The 21,953-nt window shown below is 54.9% G+C and overlaps 1 protein-coding gene across 8 annotated transcripts in view; it reads right to left on the bottom strand.

The window, feature by feature from the left end:
• Positions 1–16,231, bottom strand: part of DNM1 (dynamin 1) — a 43,182-nt gene extending 26,951 nt beyond the window's left edge. For all 8 annotated transcript variants that reach the window (XM_057722333.1, XM_057722328.1, XM_057722330.1 and 5 more), the window contains exons 1-6: positions 16,010–16,231; positions 2,337–2,410; positions 1,979–2,128; positions 1,396–1,599; positions 1,006–1,104; positions 704–864 (exon numbers count right to left, since the gene is read on the bottom strand). In XM_057722333.1, coding sequence (XP_057578316.1) covers positions 704–864; positions 1,006–1,104; positions 1,396–1,599; positions 1,979–2,128; positions 2,337–2,410; positions 16,010–16,170 — 849 coding nt within the window. In that variant the 5' untranslated portion in view covers positions 16,171–16,231. The remainder of the gene's footprint in view (positions 1–703; positions 865–1,005; positions 1,105–1,395; positions 1,600–1,978; positions 2,129–2,336; positions 2,411–16,009) is intronic.
• Positions 16,232–21,953: the final 5,722 nt, after the last annotated feature.

A 21,953-nucleotide genomic window follows, 5' to 3' on the forward strand; every position in this document is an offset into this window, starting at 1 on the left:
CAAAATGAATCAGGGCCAGTGATGGCTGGAAGGCTGCCCCCTTGCGCCCTTTGGGTTTAAGGCCTCCATTAAGGTAATTCTCAAGTTCTGGGGCTCACTCTGGTGAGGTCCCCACGCACGGTGTCGCCCTGAACTGCACAATGGGAAGAAAGGGGTGATAAGAAACGGGTCTCATCACCATTATCGCCATTTTACAGATGCAGAAATAGAGGCTCAGCGAGCTGGAGAGTCTCGGTGGGTGAGTGACAAAGCTGAGATTGGAACCCAGGTGTGTGGCCTCCAGAGACCCCAATTTTGCCCCATGCCACACTGCCTCCCTACTGTCAACACACACACACACATTCACACATCCCTCGGTAATTCTGGAAGCCCTGTTCCAGATGGAGAAACACCTAGGGAAACCCCCGGGATCACCCGTCCCCAGATCAGCCACTCCCCATTTCAGAAGGAAGCAAGGTCTTCAGCCGAGCACACTCCAGTCCTAGCCCCCAAGCCCAAGTTGCCATCAATGCCACCCTCCACACAAGGTCTTGGACTTCTCTCCCTCCTGGGGAGCTCCAGGGCTCCCCTTCCTAGCCCCAGACAGGGAGTGGTCAGCAAAGCTCCGGTGCTACCTCGCTGGGGGATGGTCGGCAGCCCTCCCCTTAAATGATTCTGTTCCCATGCTGATTTCCCCAGGCCTCATCCTGGCCTGAGCCCCTACCTGGTTGAGGACCTTCTGCAGGTAGGGCGTGCCCATGCGGTCAGCCAAGTGGCGGTAGGAAGGGTGGGAGAGGAAGAACTTGCGTTCAGCAGCCAAGGCAGCTGTGATATCTTTCTTACCATCGATGTCTTTCTGGCTCCGGTTCACCACTCCAATGTAGCCTGTGAATGGGGTGGAGGTCAAGGGCAACCACCTTTGCCTGCGGGGGGGGGGGGGGGGGGAGGGGGAGGGGGGAGGGGGGATGTGGTGGGTGGCGGTAAGGGGAGAGGCAGTGGGGTGGGTCAGGGGCGTGGCCTGTCTACCTCTGCGCAGCGGGAGCAGCTTGTTCTCTAGAACATCACGGGCATCTGTGCCCTCGTCCATCAGGTCCAGCTTAGTGATGACCCCGATGGTGCGCTGTCCTGGTGGGGTGGCAGGAGAGGGCTGTCTACATCTGCACTTGTCCTCACACAGGAGGCCCCAGGCACTCCCAATCCCACCCCACTCCCCCATTTCCCAGCCCACTCCCTCCCTTACCCACTGCCTGTCTCTGCTCCCCGCCCCCATTCATTCTCCACAGTGGCCAAAATGATTTTTAAAGGCATAAATCTGATCCCACCCCTATTCGCTTAGATCCTCCAGTGGCTCCCCCTTACACTGTGAATAGACCCCCCCCCCCGGGCCTTGCGCATCTGCTGCCAGTGGGAACCTACCCTGGGGGTCCACTTCCTTGGCGACCTTGAGGGCATCGGAGTTGGCCAGGTCGGAGTTGGCCGGGGAGACGGCTAAGATGAGGCAGTTCTCCTTGGTGACGAACTGCATAAGCATGTCCCGGATCTGGAACTCGATGTCGGGAGGCTGGTCCCCCACCGGGACCTTGGTCATGCCGGGCAGGTCCACTAGGGTCAGGTTCAGCACTGGACAGGGCGGCGAGAGGGCGGGCTCAAGATGAGGGGCGTGGCCGTGGGCGGGCGGATTAAGGAACAGGACTGCGCTTAGAGAGGATCTGTTTGGGAGCGTGGCTGTAGGTGGGTGGGGTTAGAGAAACGCGGAGGGCTAAACGGAGGCGTGGCCAAGGATGGGCGGAGCCGTGGCAAGGTGGGGCTAGGGGTAGGAAGCGCGGAGGAGTCGCTGTGGGGGCGGAGTCTACAGGGGGAGTGATGCCCGTAAGGAGGTGCCAGCCAAGGGGCGGGGCCAAGAAGATGGTTCCCAAGGGGCGGGGCTCAGAGACGGAGCCGTGAGGCCGGGGGCGGGGGCGGGGGCGGGGCCGGGGCCGGGGCCAGGGCCAGGTCTCACCATGCGGCGAGTAGACGCGGAGGTTGATGGGCACCGGAGAGATGCCCTTGTTAGTGCCAGTCACCCGGTCGGTCTCAGCCTCAATCTCCAGGCGCACCTCCTCGAAGTCGGTGAATTTCTTCCCCTTGCAGTGCAAGAACTCGGCATATTCTGCCCCAAAAGGAGGGGGAAGAGGGAGAGTAAACATCCTAGCCGGAAACCACCTGAGCCCCATCTTCCTCTGGGAAAAGACCACCCTCCCACCGTCCCCCAACATTGCCTCGTCTTCCTCCCCGCACAGCAAAGCCGCCTCTCCGTTTTGCATTTGTATCCCTGCTGTTCAGATGCGGCATGAGGCCCAGAGACGGGAAGCCCATACCTGTGGTAGCATTGACCAGCTGCAGGACCAGGGGGCGTCGGGTGACAATTCCAGATCCTCGAGGCAGGAAGTCTCTGCAGTGAGTCGGGGATGAGAAGAGTGTCAGGGTCTGAGGAGGCTCCCTCTGTCCCAGGGGCACCTGTCCTGCCCATGGGAGCCCTGAACCTCTCCAAAAGTGCCCCGCCACACCTTAGCCCAAGGGCATCACTATGGGGGGAGGGCAGCTGAGAAAGGTGTAAAAGATCACCCCCAAATCCTCTGGGTCACAGAAGTTGTGCATCTGAACTGACCCTCAGACCTCTCGCAGGTCTGCCCCGTGTTAGTTCTGAGCCAGCAGGAAGTCCCTGCCCCAACCCAGCCACTGCCATTCAACTCAGGAGAAACTGAGGCATGGGGTACTCCACCCCACGTGCCCAAGCGTCCAGTGGCCACAGAATGGATGCCAAGGAAACCTCCCCTCCCTTCCGCTGTGGGGAAAGCCAGCATCTCACTTCCGCTTCCCCGGGCCCCATCTGGCTGGGGTTGAGGATGAGGGGGTTGAGGGGAAGGAGGAGGCAAGAAAAAGGACTCGTGCTTTTTTAGTACCTACTGCATGCCAGGCTCTTTGTGGGCAATGTCTCATGGACTCCACACAATAGCCTCATGAGGAAGACACTGTTATTATCCCCATTTTACAAATGAGGAAACAGGCTCAGAGACGTTCAGGTTGCCCAGCCAGTATCTACCAGACCCTGGGCACAGATCTGTTTGACTCTCTGGTGAAAGCCTTCTGCCCTTCACCTCCTGCAGATTCAGAGCCCTTTGAAGGACTGGACTGAGGGGCCCCAAAGTCACCCTGTGCCCCTAGACCTCATGTCTATTCCTCAGACATCTGCTGTGTCAGTGTCAACCTCAGCAGTCCTTTCAGCTTACTCTTGAGGGTGCCACTTCTCTCTGTCCTGTCAGCTCTTCTCATCTCCCCACCCACCCACCCACAGCCTCACCCAGGCCAGCACAAGAATGAGGGTGGAGGCCTCTCCAGGAATCACTGTGGTGATCGCAGTCATGGGATTTCCAGGACTCAGGAAAGGAGGAAGTAAAACAGAGCCTGAGGGACCACAGAGATCTGGCCAGTCACCTCATTCATGGAGAGGCACATGGAGGCCCAGGGAGGGGAAAGGATACACTCAAAATCCTATAAGGCTGAGACAGAGCACAGCAGGAACCTGGGTCCCCTGCCCCCAGCCCAGAGTCTGACCTGGATGCACAAAGCTTCCTGCATCCCAGGTTTGGGAGAGAGGGTCCTGGGGACAAGAGAGTAGGCCCCTGCTTCTGGGTTCAAGGCCTCATCTGGGGGCCCTGGAGAGGCCTCTTCCATCCCCTGTCCTCAGCCTGCCCCACGTCTGGGGAGAGCAGTGGCTAATGCGGAGGGGTCAGCCACTTTATGGGAAAGGAGGATGATAAATCCTGCTTTTATCCCTCATTTCTAGGTGCCAGGCAAATGCTTTTCATTTGTGCAAGACTGTGAGCTTCAGGAGGGCGGGCTTGCATCTTTCTGTCTGTTGCTGTATGCCAGGGTCCTGGATGAGGCTTAGCACGTAAGAGGTCCTTAATAAATGGGGACCGAATCCCCAAGTCCTCAAAAAGTGCTCTCATATGGAAATGATCATTTTACTGAAGAGGCAGCTGAGGCTCAGGGAGGTGACTTGTCCAAGTTCACCCAGTTAGGAATGGCAGCGCTGGGATTCAATCCTGGTGCTGTTGGACCCCAGAGCCTGGGAGCTTTCCCATCAAACTCTGCTGCCCCCTAAACCTGAGAAGCTAGACTTGGCTTTTTATGTAATTCAATTAAATTCAGTCTAGAACATATTTGGGAGCAGCTGCTCTGTGCCAGGCCCTGTGTTGGGCCCTGGGGATGGGAGGTGATGAGTCAGATGGTTCCCACCCCAAGGAGCTCACAGCGTGGTGGGAGAGACAGACAAGTAAACAGATAATGCAATGCAGTGTGACATGTGCTGGAACGGAGGTGCACCAGGCAGCACAGAAAGGGAGGTGATTAACCGGGGGGGGGGCGAGTGGGGCGGGAGCTTCCTGTCTCTGTTTCTCCCATCCCTTACTCACTGACTCCTTTGCGGGGGTGACCCCCTAGTACTTGGGATCTCCCAGGGCTGTGGAGGTAGGACATCTGTTCTCACAGAGGCTGGGGTGGGCATGGGGGCCTGGGGTCTACCCTATTCCCCACCAGCTCCTCACCCAGCAATACCATGGCAACAGTAGTTCCCATGGAAACTGCAGGAGGGGCTGGGAAGGATGAGACTCCCCACAGAGGGCCCCCTCCCCATGCAGAGACATAAGCCTTCCCTGGAGCTCTTCCCCGAGAGCACCACCCCCCCGGGTCCCTGCACAGATGGGCCTCCTAGCCCTGGATGGACTGAGGGGCAGAGGTCCCTGAGGTGCCACGTAGAGGTGTGGGGAGCCCAGGGCCCTGTTGGAGGGGTGGTCAGGGGTCTGCGCCCGCCTGCTCCCAGTCACTGCCTCTCAGGGCTACTTAAAGGACAAGCAGCTTATGGGAAGCAGAGATTAGAGCTCAGGGCCATGTGTGGGAGCAGAGTGCCTCCTCAGACCAGGATCTCCCAGGGCTGGGGGTGGGGGGGGGTTGGGGTGCCCAGGTGGGGAAGGACCCCCATCTTGGCCCTGGCCCAGGTTCTCAAAGGGAAGCCCCCTCACAGCCTGCATCAGAGTCCCTGGGCAGCTTGTTCAAATGCACGTGCCTCAGACAGGCTGGGTTAGCATCTCAGGGTGCGGGGACGGGGAGGGGAGGAGGGAATCTGGACTTTAAACACCATCCTCACGTTCCCGCCAAGTGTAAGGACCACTGGCTCAGTGAAGAGGAGCCAGTGCCAGGCAGAGGCCCTGGGTTCGAATCCTGCCTTGGCCATTCCCTGGCCTGGTGCCCCCGGGTGAGTTGCTTCACCCTCTGGGCCTCAGGGTCCTCAGCTGTAAACCGCATGATCTAAACTGGGCATCACATACTACCACACACGACGGCGGGAGGATCCGTGGTCTTTTCACCGAAAGAGCTTTGCCCGTGCCTGGTACGTAGTGGGCGCTCTGCAGCTGGACGGGGCAGTCAAGGAGGGCCTCCTGTTCTCAGCCTCTTCCCTCAGAAGCTCCCCAAATTTCAGCAAGGAATCGAGGATCCTCAAGAACCCTCTACCTCACCTCCTCTGGGCACTGAATAGGATCTCGGGATTCTGACCACAGGATGCTGGGTGGAAACGATGGATGTCAAGGAAGAGGAGTTTTCAGAGAACATCTCATTCTCCTGTCGTTGTCCAGAGGGTGGGACAGAGGCCCAGAGAGGGGCAGGGAGCTGTGAGGCCACACAGCAATGGGAGAGGTGGCCGAGATGGGACCAGGACCGGGAGGCTGGCTTCCCAGCCCCATGCCTGGACGGGCAGTGATGAGCACTGGCTGGTTCCCACATCCAGACTGAGTGCCTCACCTCCTGCTGGATTCGGGCGCTGGGCACAGGCTGGGCTACAGCGGGGGTGCAGGCAACACTTCGAGGAGCGAGCACGGCTGAGTGACTCCACAGCCCCTGCCTTTCACCTGGACAGACTGCCCTACGCCCTCTGTAAAGTGCCCCCTGGCGCCTCCCCACTGGGGATTCAGGCCTCATCTGGCCTCCAGCCAGAGCCACCCCTGCACCTCCCACCCAGCCCCTGGTTTGCCTGAGGGAGGACAGAACAGGTGCCCAGAGAAAAGTGTGCCGGGCCCACCAGCTTCGATTGCCATGTGGGAAGGGTGGATGGTGACATGCCAGCTCTTTCCACTCATTTTGGACAGATGGTGGTTTCCCAGGGAGGCCTTGCCTTGCCATCTGCAGAAGTACCTTCAAACCTGAAGTACAGGGAGGATGAAATAAACACATCTCACAATCTCCAGGCATCACATACTGCCTATCTGAATTGGCACTGTCATCCCAGCGGGGCCTGGAGACATTACACCAAAGGGCCAAAGTGACCCCACCCTTACTCTGGTACCCGAGATCTAGGGCTATTGCTTTGGGACCCTGGTTCCCAGGTCCTGCTGAATGTAACTAACACCAGAAAGTAGCATGCTTGGTCTGGCATGTACCCAGCAGCGGTCCATCCTTATCAGTCTCCTGTTTCCTGGGCTCTGATGTCAGACAGGCCCGGCGTTGGATGTCAGAGCTGCCACTTAGGAGCTGTGTGGCTAGGCACAAATGACCAGACCTCTCTGGGCCTCAGTTTCCATATCAGTAAAATGGGCTTCTGTGAGGTTTATATACATGAACCCCTGAATAAAGGGTAGCAATGATTATAAATATAACTTGTCAAGCAAGCTGAGAACACAGGCTGGGCTCCCACAACTCTGTCACTGATTGATGCAGCCGGGAGGGAGCTGGAAGATGGGTCTCCTGGGGGCTGGCCGGAAGAGTAGGCGGAGGCCAGGATATTTCCAGCCAAATCTTGCCTTGGAAGTGGAAGGCAAGGGGGCCGGGCAGGCTGTGAGGTGCCCTCTGAAGCAGGGAGCCAGGGTGGAGGCGAGGGAGTGGGTGGGCCAAGAAATACAGTTGGGAGGAGGTGAGGCTGCCTCCAGGCAACAAGTCCCTCTCTGTTCCTGCTGCCCCAGGAGGCCCCAGGCCAGCCCACATCATCGCATAGCCCATGAATTTCCAGCTGAGGTTTGAACACTTCAGGGTAGCCCTGGCCTTAGCTTCCCCCGATATTCTGATGTTCTGAGAGTGGGGGCTGGGCTGGTCCTGTTTACCACCGTATTCCCAGCACACAGCTCGGAGCCTGGCACAGAGTGGGCACTCGGGACACCCCTGTTGACCGAAAGAATGATTTGATGAAGCTCCTCCAGTTTTCCCACCTCATTGTACAGATGTGGAAACTGAGGCATGGAAAGGGGAAGAGTGTTGCCCAAGTTCACAGTGCAAGTGAGTGACAGGGTAGGACTGGTGCCCAGGGCTCTGGACTCCAAGCCCAGCTCTCTCTCCATTTTCTCTATTTAAGAAAATCTGTGATCTTTCCTTCCACCTTATCCTTCCATCTTTCTTATCTTTCATCTTTGCTTCTTTCCTTCCTGCCTCCCTCCCTCTCTTCCTTCCTCCTTCCTTTCTTTCAAGTGTTGATGACTTTATACTCTCAAAATGGAAATCAATTTCTCTTCTGCCCATACCTTAAAAAATCATATGTTCTCCCTTTAAGAAAACTTTCAACTACTGTATATAAAATAGATAACTAGTAAGAACCCACTGTACAACACCGGGAGCTCTACTCAGTGCTCTGTAATGACCTAGATAGGAAAAGAATCTAAAAAGGAGTGAATATGTGTATAACTGATTCACTTTGCTATATACCAGAAACTAACACAACATTGTAAATCAACTAAACGCCAATAAAAATTTTAAAATAAAAAATAAATAAAATAAAATTGGAAAAAAATTTTTTGAGAAAATAAATAAAATGTTGAAAAAATAAAAAGCAAGCATCACCGCAACACCTGGGGCTCACCATTGTAAACATTTTATCATTTATAATAATAGTCATGGTTGGGACTTCCTAGGTGGCGCAGTGGTAAAGAATCCGCCTGCCAAGGCAGGAGACATGGGTTCGAGCCCTGCTCTGGGAAGATTCCACATGCCACAGAGCAACTAAGCCCGTGCGCCATAAAAAAAAAAAATAGTCATGGCAAACACTGATGCATTGTTGACTGCTGGCCAGGGACTCTGCTGGGGGCTTTAAAATCTGCATCATCACGAGTTTTCTTTTGGGGGTGATGGAAGTGTTCTAAAATTAGATTATGACGATGGTTGCATTAGGCTGTAAATATGCTAAAAATCATTGAAGTGTGCACTGAAAATGGGTGAATTTTATGGCAGGTAAATTATACCTTAGTAAAGCTATTTAAGAAATCTGCATCCTCTTGTTTGATTCTTGAATGACTATGTGAGGTTGGCGTGTCCAGTTTCCCCAACTTAAAGGGGAAGAAACTGAAGCTCAGAGAGATGAAGTCAGGTGCCCCTCACGTGCCCAGGGCTCCGAGCCACACTTGGCTGGCAGCTCTGCTTGCCTAACAGCTCAGCACAGACTTTTCCTAAGTTACTCAATACAGAGCTACATCTGGATCCTTATTTCTTATCACCAGCAGCTTGATGTGAAGGAATTAGCTCCACCACTAAATTGTTTCCCTGCTCCAAACCTCAGTTTCCCCATCAGTGAAACGGGATGCAACCCAGTAGCTCCCTCCCCGGGCTGTTGAGCGGATGCCCTGAGATCCTGACTGTAGAAGGACCTAACATAGTGCCCATTGGTGATGCCATGAGCCACCTCAGTGCCCGTCACGTGCTAGGTGCCTGTGTGTGCTAGAGAGCACTGCATTCACCTGCTGAGGTCAGAGGTGAGCATGCATTCTCCCCATCCTGGCTGGTGGCCTCATATCCCTATGCTAAGACCAGTGATAAAATAGTGACACGGGGGAATTCCCTGGTGCCCAGTGGTTAGGACTTGGTGCTTTCACTGCCAGGGCCTGGGTCGGGGAACTAAGATCCTGCAAGCCACGTGGTGCAGCCAAAACAAAACAAAACAAAACAAAACAAAACAAAACAAAACAAAACAAAACAAAGCAAAACAAAAAAGACCCAGTAATAAACAGGTATAATGTTCATAGTAACCTTGGTTGGAAATCCTCTGCCAGGAGCTCTCAGCCCAAGGCCATGGGCCTTTTTCTTCCTCTATGGCCTCTCATTCTGGGAGACAACTGAGCCCTACCCCACACACCGAGGTCACGGGTTGGAGGGTGGTCAGGGAAGGCATCCTGGAGGAGGTGTTGGCTGATGTGAGACTTGGAGGTCAAGCCAGTGAAGGAACAAGATGGAGGTATGGTGAAGAGCCTTCCAGGCAGAGACAACAGCACATGCAATGGCACGCAGGAGAGTGAGCGAGAGGGACGGCCCATTTTCCATGAACTGCAAGATACCAGGTGGCCTAGGAGGGAGCGGCTGGAGGGGGAGCTGGACTGGGTAAGGCAGGCCTCAGGAACCCAACTCAGGAGCTGGGGCTCTGTTTGGAGGGCAGGGGGCTAAGGAGGGCTTCAAGCAGAAGGGATCAGATTGGGAAGCCATAGAGAGTCTGTGCTGTCAGATGGAGAACGGCAAGAGAGGCCGCTGCCCCAGGGACTAAGACAAAGGTGGTGGTGGCCAAGGTAGAGCGAGGAAGCCAACTGGGGTGGAATCCACAGGGCTTGTAGACTGGATTGGATGGGGAGGATGAGAGAGGAGGGGGGAGCTGATCCCAGGGCCTCTGGGAAGATGCCATGTGTCAAACACCTTCCAAGGCCAACATTCCTCTTTCCCCTGTTGTTTATAGCAATTCCAAGTTGCTAGAGCTGACTGCTGCAAACAGTTCATAGTCCCTAGTCTGCTTTCAGTCCAGGGAGGGGGTAAGGGTGCCCCAGAGACAGCCAGGGAGAGCAGAGGAGGAGAAGCGGAGGTGTATGGAGATGTAGGCACGTTGGTTGGGGTGAAGAGGGTGGACATTCACATGGAGGCACGAGACCTGTGCTGGTTCCTGTCCTGCCTCTGAGTCCACCACGGTGTGACTTCAGGCAGGTCCCCTACCCTCTCTGTGCCATTTCACCATCTGAAAATCTGGGATGATGCTCCTCCTTCTAACAGGTTGTTGGTTCCAAGAAGACAATCATCAGTGCTGCTCTTGGACCTGGGGAATCGGGGCCCTGACCTTGGGCCCCATCCTGTTGGGATCTCTGGCCTCACCTTCCCTGAAGCGAGGGGTTCCAGAGGAGCAAGGGAAGGTGCCCAGCCGGAGCCTATGCACCCCTCCTAGGCCACACTTAAGTGCCCTGGAATCTTCTCTTTGTCTCAAGCCTGCCTCCAGGTCTGTCCCCCACCCCATCCCCTAGGGCTGCCCTCCCTGAGGGGAGGCAACCCCGGGGCTAAAGGGGATACTTTCTGGGGATGCAGATGGAACTGGAATATGAGGGCAGCCTGAGACGCTTCCCACCCCATCACAGAACTCGGAGGAGTCTGAAATTCTAATTTCAACACCAGCCTGCCAGGTTGCTTTGAAGGTGTGTTTGTCAAGGTGGGAGGGCAGAATATATTGTATTTAGCAATTCCTTAGCTTGGTTTATAACTGGAATACTTAGACATACGGCACGTGGGCTCCACTTCTGCTCTTGTTCCCGGCCTGATAACACCATGTCCGTGACTGGCCGCCTCAGCTCCCGCCCGGCCCCTCCGCCCCCGTCTGCCTGCGTCCCCTCCCCCAGGTTCCGACCCTCCGACCCCAGCCGAGGCCTGGGAAACTCGATTCTCCTGGCGCCGGGATCGGATGCCTTCTGCCAGAGTCACCTTTCATTCCCAGCTCCTTGGGGCCACTGGGTGGGGAGGGGGTTTGGGGAAGACGTCCTCTGGCGGGGATGGGCACGCGGGTCTGGCTGTGCGCGTGGCAGGTGCGCGCTCCGGGCAGGGAGAGCCGGGAGCAGAGTGGCCGCCCCGCAGCATCGCGGCTCCCCGGGTGGGGGGCTCCCTGGGTGGGGGGCTCCCTGGGTGGGGGTGGCTGACGGGCTGGCAGCGCCTCCCTGATCCTCCTGGTCTCATTGTGACCCTTCGTCTGGGTTCTCAGACCCACTGGGCTCCCTCCCACTTCGGGCCTTTGCTCAGGTGGGACCCTGCATCTGGAGTGTGTTCACTCCTTTGCCTGACCAAGTCCTATTTTTGCTCAGGCCCAGACTTAAATGCTCAAATGCCTTCCCCGGCCCCCTGACGACTCCCCTCCCTTCAATATCGGGGCTCCTGGTACCCTTCTTCAAACACACAACCAAAGAGCTCTTTGTGTGATGTAGGCTCTGTCTGTCCCACTCAGCTATGAGCCCCCTGAGAACAGGGATGGGTCTAGCTTGTTCACAGCTGTATCCTCAGGGCCTGGCGTGCTGCAAGTGCCAAGGAGATGTCAGTTGCCTCTGCCCTCTCCAGTCAGTGACTTTCTACTTTCCATGTCTCAATTATCCCCTAATCCTCTTTGACCTCAGTCTCCAAATCTGAGAAATGGGACCACTAAAATGTAGCCCAAAGTGTTCTGAGGAAGAGACAGATCTTAGTAGTGGGGAGTGGGCTGTCCCCAGTGGCAGGGGATGGGTCTGACAAAGAGAGGGACTCTCAGAGGCCAGAGACGGGCACAAGTCGGTGCTGCGACGAGAATGCAGAGGAAGGGACAAGGGGATTGATAGGATGCAGGGAGCCTAAGCAGGGGTAGGCAGAGTAACCAAGGTAACCCAAAACCCTACCCCCCAGGCTGCCCCTTGCACTCTGGGCACAGGCTCGCTCACCAGGCTCCCTGTGCCACCCTGGTTAGCGGCGATTCCCCCACCCTACCCCACCCTGGCCCTCCCCCCAGCTGGTACCTGTGCCCAGGCAGGAACAGAATGGGTGCGTCCTCTCATGGGCATGATGTCAACACTTGCCACAATCCCATGAGGGAGGTGCTATTCTTATCCCCATTTTACAGATGAGGAAATAGCAGCTGAGCAGAATTTAAGAAACACGCCCAAGGTTGCCCAGCTTGTAAGTGGCAGAGGTAAGCTATAAACCCAGGTCTGATTCCAGCACCTGAGCGCTCAGCCCCTCTACACTCCCATTGGCCTTGGCCTCCCCAGGGGCCAAGCGGGAGGGAAGGTAGGCGCTGCCCAATTGTCAGTGTGCTTGGGCACCAGAGCAAGCAAGGCCAGGGGCGCCAGAGCCTGGAAGCCTGTCCCAGGACATCCGACTTGGTGCTGAATGGGTATCGTGGGGAGGGGGCACACAGCTGGGGGCAGACAAAGGGAAAGTTAAGGTACCAGACATCTGCTCACAAAATGCTGGAGTGTCCTGGGGCCCACGCACGCTCCTCTGTCTGCACCCCCAAGATGATCTCATCTACGCTCACAGGTTTACATCCCATCTCTTCCAAATTTATATTTCCAGCCCGCCTTCTCCTTGAGCTTCCGGCTCGCATCACCACACTGCCCACCTGACATCTCAGACTCAGAGAGTTCAAAACCAAACTCCTGATTTTACTACTCCCCACCCCCCTGCCCCCGCAACCTGCTCCTCCCGTACTCCATTAACTCCATTAGTGGTGCCAACACCCACCCAGGGGCAAAGGTGATGAAGTCATCCCGTGTTCTTTCCTCACCTTCCACATCCCATCTACAGCAGGTTTTGTGGGACCTTCCTCCAGCATACATCCTGAACGCCACCATTCTCCTCTCTCTGCTAAAGCCCTGGTGCAGGCCCTGTCACCTTTGCCCACCATAGCAGCCTCCTCACCTGTCACACACTTTCTGGAATCAGCTCAAGTCACGCCACTACTTAAAAGCTCTGGTAAAAATGAAAACAAACCCAGCTCCTCAGCATTACCTGGGGACTTTGTAAATCTCGCCCCTGTCTACTCTCTGATGCCACGTCCACCTTGCTCACCAAACACCAGCCCAAGTGCGTCCTTTCTGATCTTCAAACACACCGAATTCGTTACTGCCCCAGGGCCTTTGCATTTGCTGTTCCCTCAGCCTAGAGCACTCTCCCCAGGTAGTCACATGGCTTCTCATCCCTTAGTTCTCAAATCAGATGCCACCGCCTCCTAGAGACCTTCTCTGCCCTCCCAATGGAAAGTGGCCCTTTTACCTCCCAGCACTGACCACATCCCCCAGTTTTCTTTTTCACGTATATCTGCTAAATCACTGCATGAGCCAGCCTTAGTTTTCCCTTCTGTAAAAGGGGGACGAAGAGATAGCATAGACCCAGATCCGCCCTAGCAGGGTCCTGGGCAGCTGTTTGGGCCACCTCCATTACAGAGCTGACAACAGGGTCCTCCTGGGTGCCCAGAACAGCCACTGCTTCCTCTGATGTATTTTCCAGTTCCTCTCCATGGGGGTTTGATTCCCGGGAAGCCCCAGGAGGCAGAGCCGCTGTTACCATGCTCATGGGTCTGGAGACCCAGCCCTAGGTAGAGAGGTTGGGACCCATGATGGAGCAGGCAGGGCTGGCTGGGGGCCCCAGTGAACCTCAGTTTCCCGCTTGCACTCCAGTCCTGGCCTCCTCACTGGCTTTCATGAGGATCAAATAATGTTTCCCTGCTCTCTCCTCTGCCTCAGGCTCAGCCCCTCTGCTCTGCCCCAGGCCTGCATCTGGACACCCCATGCATCCTTCTGCAGGGCTGCAGTCAAAGGGTATCGGGTTGTGGGGGGCAGCAACAGGGCCCGGGCCTCCTGGGGCAGAATCCACTTCTCACTCCACCGCTTGACAAGCAAACAGTTGACGAAGTCAGCTGCGACCAGGCTGGCCTGCTGTGCTGTCTACTGTCTACTTACTGGCACCTCTCTCGCCGCTGGACAGTGAACTCGGGGGTGGGGGGGCCAGGTCTGTCCTGGCACACACAGGCCCCTAACCTAACTGATGAGCAACACCTCCCTCCCATGTGTTTGCAAAAGGGGGCTCTTACACCCACAAACTCACTGGAGCCCCGCGGCCACCGTCTCAGGAAGGCAGGGCAGCAGCTGTGAGTGTGCCCATCCCTCAGATGAGGAAAATGGGGGTCCGCACACCCCCGCATGTCCCTGTCCTAGTGCAGAGCTGAGCTCTTAGAGACTGTGCAGGCTCCAGATTGGAGTCTAATAGATGCTATCCTTCTTGGCCCTGTGACCTTGGACATGGCCTCTAACCTCAGTATCTCACTTTTCTCACCTGCAGGATGGGCATCATGGTACCTGCCTTACAGAGCTGTTGTGACCCATCCCATATAGTGTGGCGCGGGGCACACGGGAAGGGCCCAGCCGATGGGAGCTGAGGTCACCTTCCCCTCTGTGCCCCTGCCCAGAGCACGCCGCAGGCACAGAGCAGGCGTTCAGCAGATGTCCAGTGGATGAAAGGCAGGCCTATGGCTTGTATGCTGGATGTTCACAAGGACCATATAAAGCACGAAGGCCTCAGGGCTTTATTGTCTCCAGGGTCCTCCCACCCCCTCACTCTGACTGCCAGACCATAGAGACGGGGACCATCTGTGTGTCTCTTGCCTATATCTCTGCAGCTCTGGGGGGGTCACGTGCGCAGGAGGGGGGTTCTTTGGGAGCCCATTACTGGGAGACAGACGGCGTCCCCCTCTGCTGACCAGGTGGGCCTGGCCACCCCCATGGTGGCTTTCCAATGTCCCACAGTTACATCGCTCCAGACAGGATCCTTCTCTCTCACCCCTGGGGTTGACACCCCTGGGGCTTCCCAAGTCATTTGTGGGACAGGAACAGCCCTCCAGTCCAACCACCCATATTAGAGATGGAGAAACTGAGGCTCAGACAGGACAGTGACTCCCCCAAGGTTTCACAGCAGAACTTGGTTTGGACCCAGGATGTCTCTTCCCAGAACTGCTGTCCCTCTGAGGGGGGAAGCCTCTGCCTACCTCCCTCTCCCACATGTCATTTGCTTCTTTAGCCATGAAGGTCATTGGCAGAAAGCTAGGGTTTCTGAAGAAGGTGAGGGAGGGAGATGACAGAGGGGGAGGTCAGTATCACTTCTCCTGCCTCCTCCCTCAGTCTGCTCAGCCCCCACTCCGCCTCCAGCACCGGGAAAGAGCCGTCCTCTCTCTTTCCTTCGCCGCACCCGAAAAGCCATCTCTGCCTCCCCTTTCTTGGGGGAGGTGGGGCTGGGGGGTCACGACCCTGCCTGCCTCCCTAAACCCAGGACGCTTTGTCTTTGTGGTTGCCCCAGACTCCTTGCCACCTGGCCCTCCCAGCGCCTTGTGGGATCAGAGGCAGGAGGGGGATTAGGTTGTGCAAATGGCTCCCCCCACTCCCCGCCATCCTGCCTCCCTGTCTTAGTCATCTCTGCCCTCCACCGCCTTCTCCCTCCATTACAATTCCTCTGCCAGGCCAAGGGGAGAACGACATTGACAGGCGCCCCCCACCCAGGGGCGGCGGCAGGGCAAGGGGCCGGCTGCTCAGTAAAGGATCAGAAGCGGTTTCTCCTCCAACCCCCCTCCTCTTCCTCATCCTGCTACCCGCGCCTCCCCCTCTTCCGCGCTGCGCACGGATGGCGGCCGGAGCCGCAGAGGTGTGTGTGTGACTGGGGGCGGGAGTGGGGGGGGAGGCTGTGTCTGGTCCCCATACCCACGGGGCTATGTCCTCTCCCAGGGGCTATGGGGGTGGGGGGTGGTCCGCAACCACGGTCCAGGAATTCCCATGGGAGGAGGGAGCTGTCCTCCATGGAGCCTGGGGGTGGGGGCACTGCCCCAGGGGTGCTGTCCGCTTCAAGAGACCCCCCAGAGCCGAAGGGAGGAGCTGAGTAATGCAGGCCCCTCAGTATCCATCCATGGGGGGTTGGGGGGACGGCCCTTTGCCAGGGTCTCGCTGTCTTCCCCAGAGGATGGGGCGGAGGAGGGGGGCGTGATCCCGTGGCCTCTGGCTTGACGTTTGCAGACAAGCGGGGGGCGCTGCGCCCCTGAGGGGCTCTCGAGGAGCGGGTGGGCCGCCTCCTTCTGGCTGGAGGTGGGGGGCACGCCGTCCGCGGTGCAGCGCCGGGGGCTGCGAGGTCGCGGCGTCGTCGGGGCCGGGTGGCGAGGCCCGGGGAGGATCCGGGCGGGGGGAGTCCGCGTTCAGGGGCGCGCCGCTCCTACCTGCCTACGAAATTCTCGAGCACCGAGCTCTTGCCGGCGCTCTGGCCGCCCACCACGGCGATCTGCGGCAGGTCGAGGTCCGCGTTCTGGCCGATGGCGGAGAAGGCATCCTGCAGCCGGTTGACCAGCGGGATGAGATCTTCCATGCCACGGTTGCCCATGGCTGCGGCTGGCCCCGCGGGCTGCGATCCGGCTGCCGCTTGGGCTCCCGGCTTCGGCTGAGACGCTGCAAGCCGCGCGCTCAGACTGCCAGCGCCGCTGGCCCCCCGCCCCTCGCGGATCAGAGAGGAGCGCTGAGCCAGGATGCCGCTAGGAGGCGCCCGCAGAGCTGCGGGCCGGCACCCATGCGCAGGCGCTCCCGTGGCACTATGGGGACTGTAGTTTTCTCCTTCTGCGGCTTTTGGGGCGTTCGAGCCGTGTTTGGGGGAGGCGTAGATGCTGCACCGCTGACATCATTCCTGGAAATGGGCAAGGTCTCCTAGGTACTAGGTACCCTTAGTACCAGGCCCCTCGGATAGTGGTCATGGCCGCCCGTCCGCATCTTACAGATGAGGAAACTGAGGCTTGGAGACATGGCCTCCTGACCTTCAGTTCCACTTGGCCTCACTGCCTTCTACTTTAGGTTGTGACACTAAATTTCCCGCCTTTGGGCTTAAGTTTCCCTATTTCTAGAAGGAGAAGATATAGAACATTAATTCAACAAATATTTACTGAGCACCTATTATAAGCCAGACCCTATTCTAGGCGCTGGAGATACAGCAGTAAACAAGACAGACTAGGTCTCTACCCTCACATATCTTACAGTGGAGACAGACAGTAAATGAATAAACAGATAAATGAAACAGTAAAAGTGAAAATAGTTTGTACTAATGGTGATGGGAGAAATAAACATGGGGTGTGAAGAGAGGTACCTGTGTGGGTACAAAGAGTCCTCTTTAGCCTGGGAGGTTAGGGGGGTTCTCTGAGGAGGTGACATTTGAGAAGAGACCTAAATGATCAGAGGGAGCCAGCCAGGCCAAATGCACGGCAAGTACAAAGGCCCTGACACTTGGAAGGGCCTTCTTGGGACAGTTGGAACTTCTTGTCCTGGAAAGTGACAGTCTTTTCCCCAAACCATCAGGGTGGTGGTAAAGCAATGTGGTTCGAATCCAGGACTCCTGAAACCCTACCTACCCTATTTATCCTTTTCACATGGAGAGACCAGGTGGTTCCAGGCCTAGCCATCTGCCTCTGCATTTAAGCAACCTCATTTGGACTCCCCACAAGGAAAGAGAGGCCAGCCTACCCTGTGCTACTGGGGATCAGTCTGTGAACAGAGTGGGGGCACTGCTGGGAGATTAGTGGCCTATGAATCAGAGACTGTCATGCATTCACCCCTTTAATGCATGTTCATTAAGCCAGGAACTATGATAGACCCCAGAGATAAAGCAGTGAGCAAGATGGACAAAGCCCTTACCCACATGTGGCTTATAGTCTAGTGAAAAAAGAAGGATGCAGCACAAATAAGCCAATGAATATGACTGCCAGATAGTGATGAGTGCTTTAGAAAGCAAGAAAGCTGGGGAAGTTGGAGGCAGGGGTAGTGTTGCTATTTTGTATAAAGTGGTCAGAGGAGGGCTCTGGTAAGGTAAAAATTTGAGCAGAGACTTGAAGGAAGTGAGGGAGTAACCCAATGTGGACATCTAGGGGAGGAATTTTCCAGGCAGGCAGAGGGGAATAAGTAGATCCCATCCCAGGAGCCTGGCCTGGGTCTTAGGCGAGCTGTGTGATCCAGGTCCCTCCACATCTTTGAGCCTCAGTGGTCTCATCTGGATTAATGGGGATAATGATACGTGGGTGAGTCAAAAATTATCCGCACTCTGGCTGTAGAATTTATTGTAATTAACTTTTAGAAAAGACAAATACATCATTTTTTGACATAATCTCCTTGCTTTTCAATACACTTTGTCTATCTGTCAACAAGCTTTCATATTCCCTCATTAAAAAATGTTTTAGGCTGAGCTGTGAGCCATGAATGCACTGCTGTCTTCACGTTTTCACATGGCTCCTTCTTGATGGCTAACACTTGTGCGACCTTCCTTGAACTTCTCTATCCACTCATACACACCTTTTCTTGACAAAATGCTTTCTCCATACTGCGCACAAAGTCTTTGATAAATAACCGCACCAGGTACACCCTCAGACCGCAAAAAGTGAATCACTGCACGCTGCTCCTCTTTCGTGCAGATCGCAAGTGGGGCATCCATTTTTGCTCACACCGCAATTACAAATGAACTGATGTAACACGTTCACACCTGCACAGCAGTGACTGGGGAGAGAGTAGCCTTGAACGGAAAGCGCTGATAAGACAGTTGAGTCCAACAGAGGTTTTAATGTAACAGGAGTGCGGACAATTTTTGACTCACCCTCATAGATTGGAATGCCTGTGAAAGGCATGGCCCCGGCCTGGCGGTCAGGAGACCCTTATTAAACCGTTGCTTTGAGGATGCTGATGACCACAGCCTTCCAGACAGCTGGAACATCAGCCACACAAAACGCACATCCTGTGCAGCTGCTCCAAGCCATCCCGTTATTATGCTCTGAGAACCAGAGAGCGCAGAAATGAAGCCTGGGTTGGAGTCATGAATTTGGAAAGAAGGTGCAGGTTACAGATATCTGCCTAGAGGGGCGCCATCATGGCTCAGTTGTTTTTCCTAATTACGATAGGGAAACAGTGTAAAAATCAGACTTTACACAGTATTTGAAAGGTTCCGGTCATCCTCCCACCCAGAGATAACAATCATTTTTAGTTTAGAGTTTATTCTCTGGCTTATCCCATATATATTCATTCTGTTTCATTTCATTTTTACAGAAATGGGATCATACTATAAACCCTGTACTGCTGTAGCATCCATGCCAGACCAGCAGCCTGGGCATCACCCCGAGCTTGTCAGAGATGCAGACTCAGGCTTCACTCGTGACCTGCTGGGTCACAACCTGCATTTAACGAGAATCAAGAGCTCCCGGAGGTTCCTGGGCACATCGAAGTGGGAGAAGCTCTCATGTATATTATTTTATGCAACTTGCATTTTTAGCAACAATATGTCTTTGACATCTTTCAGTGTAAGAACGGATTGGTCATGTTCCTTGTTCATGACTGCATAGCTTCCCACTGTTTGGCAGTGGTCTGCTAAAAATGACTGTGCTGGGCTTGAAGAACGGATAGATAAAATGACACTGGGGACTGTGGAGAAGGGTTGATGTTGTGGGCAGAGAAATCGGCATAAGCAAAGGTATGGAAGCAGAAAGGAAATGAACCTGAAATCTATCCTGGCCTCGTTCTCACAAGGCTTGGTGAGGACCGAAACAGGGCTGCTGCAGATGGTTTTTCCAGGTGCTGAGAAGCTGGGGCTCCAGGAGGCCGATGAGTTAAATGAAAGTCTTAGAAATGGCTTTGACCCTCTCCTTCGAGCACCAATGAGGGAGAATTCTCTCTGGAGCCCCTGAAGCTGTAACCACCACCTGTGCCGGCAGACCAGCAGCAGGAACAACTCAGTAAGCATTTTCCCCTGGGCCAGGTTATTGTGCTGAGAGATTCAACCCTCAGGAGGGAGAAGTTCTTATTTGTTCCCCTTGACAGAAGAGGCAACTGAGGCACAAAGAGGAATGTGGCTGAGGTCACAAAGTCAGAAAGTGATGGAGTGAAGATGTGAATGGAGGTTGGTAAGACTCAGGGCTTCCATGTTTATATTCTATACTGCACCAGCTCTTGTAACCTGTACATGTTTAATGCACATGAAATAAAACACTAGCCCCTTCTGATGGGGTTTCTTTTGGGCATACAGCAGATGCTCAATAAATACTTGATTTGTACAGTGGCCTTGTTATACAGTTCCTGGGTCAAGACATTATATATATATATTTTTTTTATGGCGCACGGGCTTAGTTGCTCCGTGGCATGTGGAATCTTCCCAGAGCAGGGCTCGAACCCATGCAAGACATTATATTTACTCATTAAGTCTGCTCAGGGGCTGGCCATTTAGATTCATTCATTCATTTATTCTTCAAGAGGTCAGTGGCTGCTTCATGCCAGACCTCAAGCAAGACATAGGGGATGAAGAGGTTAATAAGATGTAGGACTTGTCCTGCTAGAATGTGGATCCACTGGGGAGCAAAAGACAAGCTAAGCAGACCAGGTGCATGAAGGCAAGACATCTGGCCGTGTCTGGGGCAAGGTCACTGCTGAGGAAGCAGCTGGGCCAGGCTGGGGTGCACATAGTGCCCTCCTCTGTGTGTCTGGGGGATGGGCACCAAGATTTCCCAGGGGCTTTGGGACACTGATGGTCCAGGCATCTGTGCTTGCCCTCCGCCATCTTACAATAAGGAGCTCCCTGTAAGCCTGGAACATGGCAGGTGCCCTGTGTGCTGAGAATGAAAGACACAGCTCCGAAGCTAGACTGCCTGGTTTTCAAATCCCACCCCTAACACTGTGTAACTCAGTGACCTTGGGCAAGTCAGTTCACCTCCCTGGTCCCCAGTTTCTTCATCTGTAAAAAGGGGATAAGACTATTAACTAACTCATAGGGTTGTATGAGGAGGATTCAGGATGTAATAATTCTGGTAAAACATGAGAACAGTGCTTGAAACAGTGAATCATTAGAGCTACAATTAGCATAATTGTAATCAACATTACTGTTGTACTGTCTAAAGAAACTTCAGCCTCACGAAGGTAGCAAAGGGTGTCACCTCCTGGTGGGAAGGATAAAGGATCATAAACATGCCAGGATTTGTGGGGGAGAGACAGAGCCAGGTCCAGAGGCGTAGACTGGGGGCCACCTCTATCCCTGCACAGCTTAGCTTGTGGGAATCCCAGGTCCCAGCGGGCCCCAGATTGCCCCGTGTGGACAGAGAGCTTTGAGGGTATATCTGGCAATCAGGAAAGGCCTTCTGAAGAGGTGATGTTTGAATTGAGCTGGGAAGACTGGACAGGAATCGGCCTGGTGATGAATGAGAAGAGGGAGGAGCATCGTGAGGGAAATTTGGTTCTTTTGGGGAAAGAAGGCAGCCACTGTGGCTGAACCTGGTAAGTGGGGGTGAGGTGGGGACCGCCTGTTACACAGAAGTCAGTCTTGTCCAGCAGAGATGGCCAAACTCAGATCCTAAGTCAGGAGGGGTCCTGCCCCTAGTCATTCCGGAGGGTAGGAGCAGCAACAAGGCTGTGCCCACCTGCCACTCCCCACCTCTGTTCTCTGTTCCCTGTTCCCCTCACTTAATAATAGGCAAAGGCACAGGTGGATGACAGCTACTGGGGAGGCCACAGGCTAAGCATATGGTCTTATATTTTTCTCTGCTCTACTCTGACCTGGAGCTGTCGCTGAGCACAGACTCTTCCCGGGGTTTCGGAGCTGGGTGTCTGGTTGTGGGCACACTCTGTGAGCCTGTGTTGGTGTGCTGTGCTGGGTGCCTCGATACAGCTTGTTGCTGTCCCCTGACGGACATAGATGTCAAGAAGGGAATAGCTGCCATGATGAACACCAACCTGAGGATGGAGGGAGGAAACTGCATCCTGGAGTCAGTCATTCATTCGTTTGCTCATTAATCGACCTCCCCCAAGCAACCATGACATACAGGGCTTTGAGCTGATGTCCCAAGGACACAGGGACAACTCAGCAGCTGCTTTCTTCTGTCAAAGGGCACACGACATTACTGAGGGCAGAAATAAGGGGAGGAAATAACAGGTTACAGGATAAAGACACCATAATCAATAGCTGGTTAGAAAGTGTACTGGGAAAATAGTGACAATAGCCACCATAGAAACTGCGCAGGTGCTAGATCAAGAAACCTGCAAAACCGTAGCATAATGCAAGGCTTGAATAGATAGAGATGTTTACCTCATTCTTAAACTGAATGAGGTAAACATCTTGGGGTAAAGATGTCCATGCTTTTCCAACTTGAACACATTTCG

The sequence above is a fragment of the Hippopotamus amphibius genome, chromosome 2 (assembly GCF_030028045.1).
Source record: "Hippopotamus amphibius kiboko isolate mHipAmp2 chromosome 2, mHipAmp2.hap2, whole genome shotgun sequence".
Taxonomy (NCBI): Eukaryota; Metazoa; Chordata; class Mammalia; order Artiodactyla; family Hippopotamidae; genus Hippopotamus; species Hippopotamus amphibius.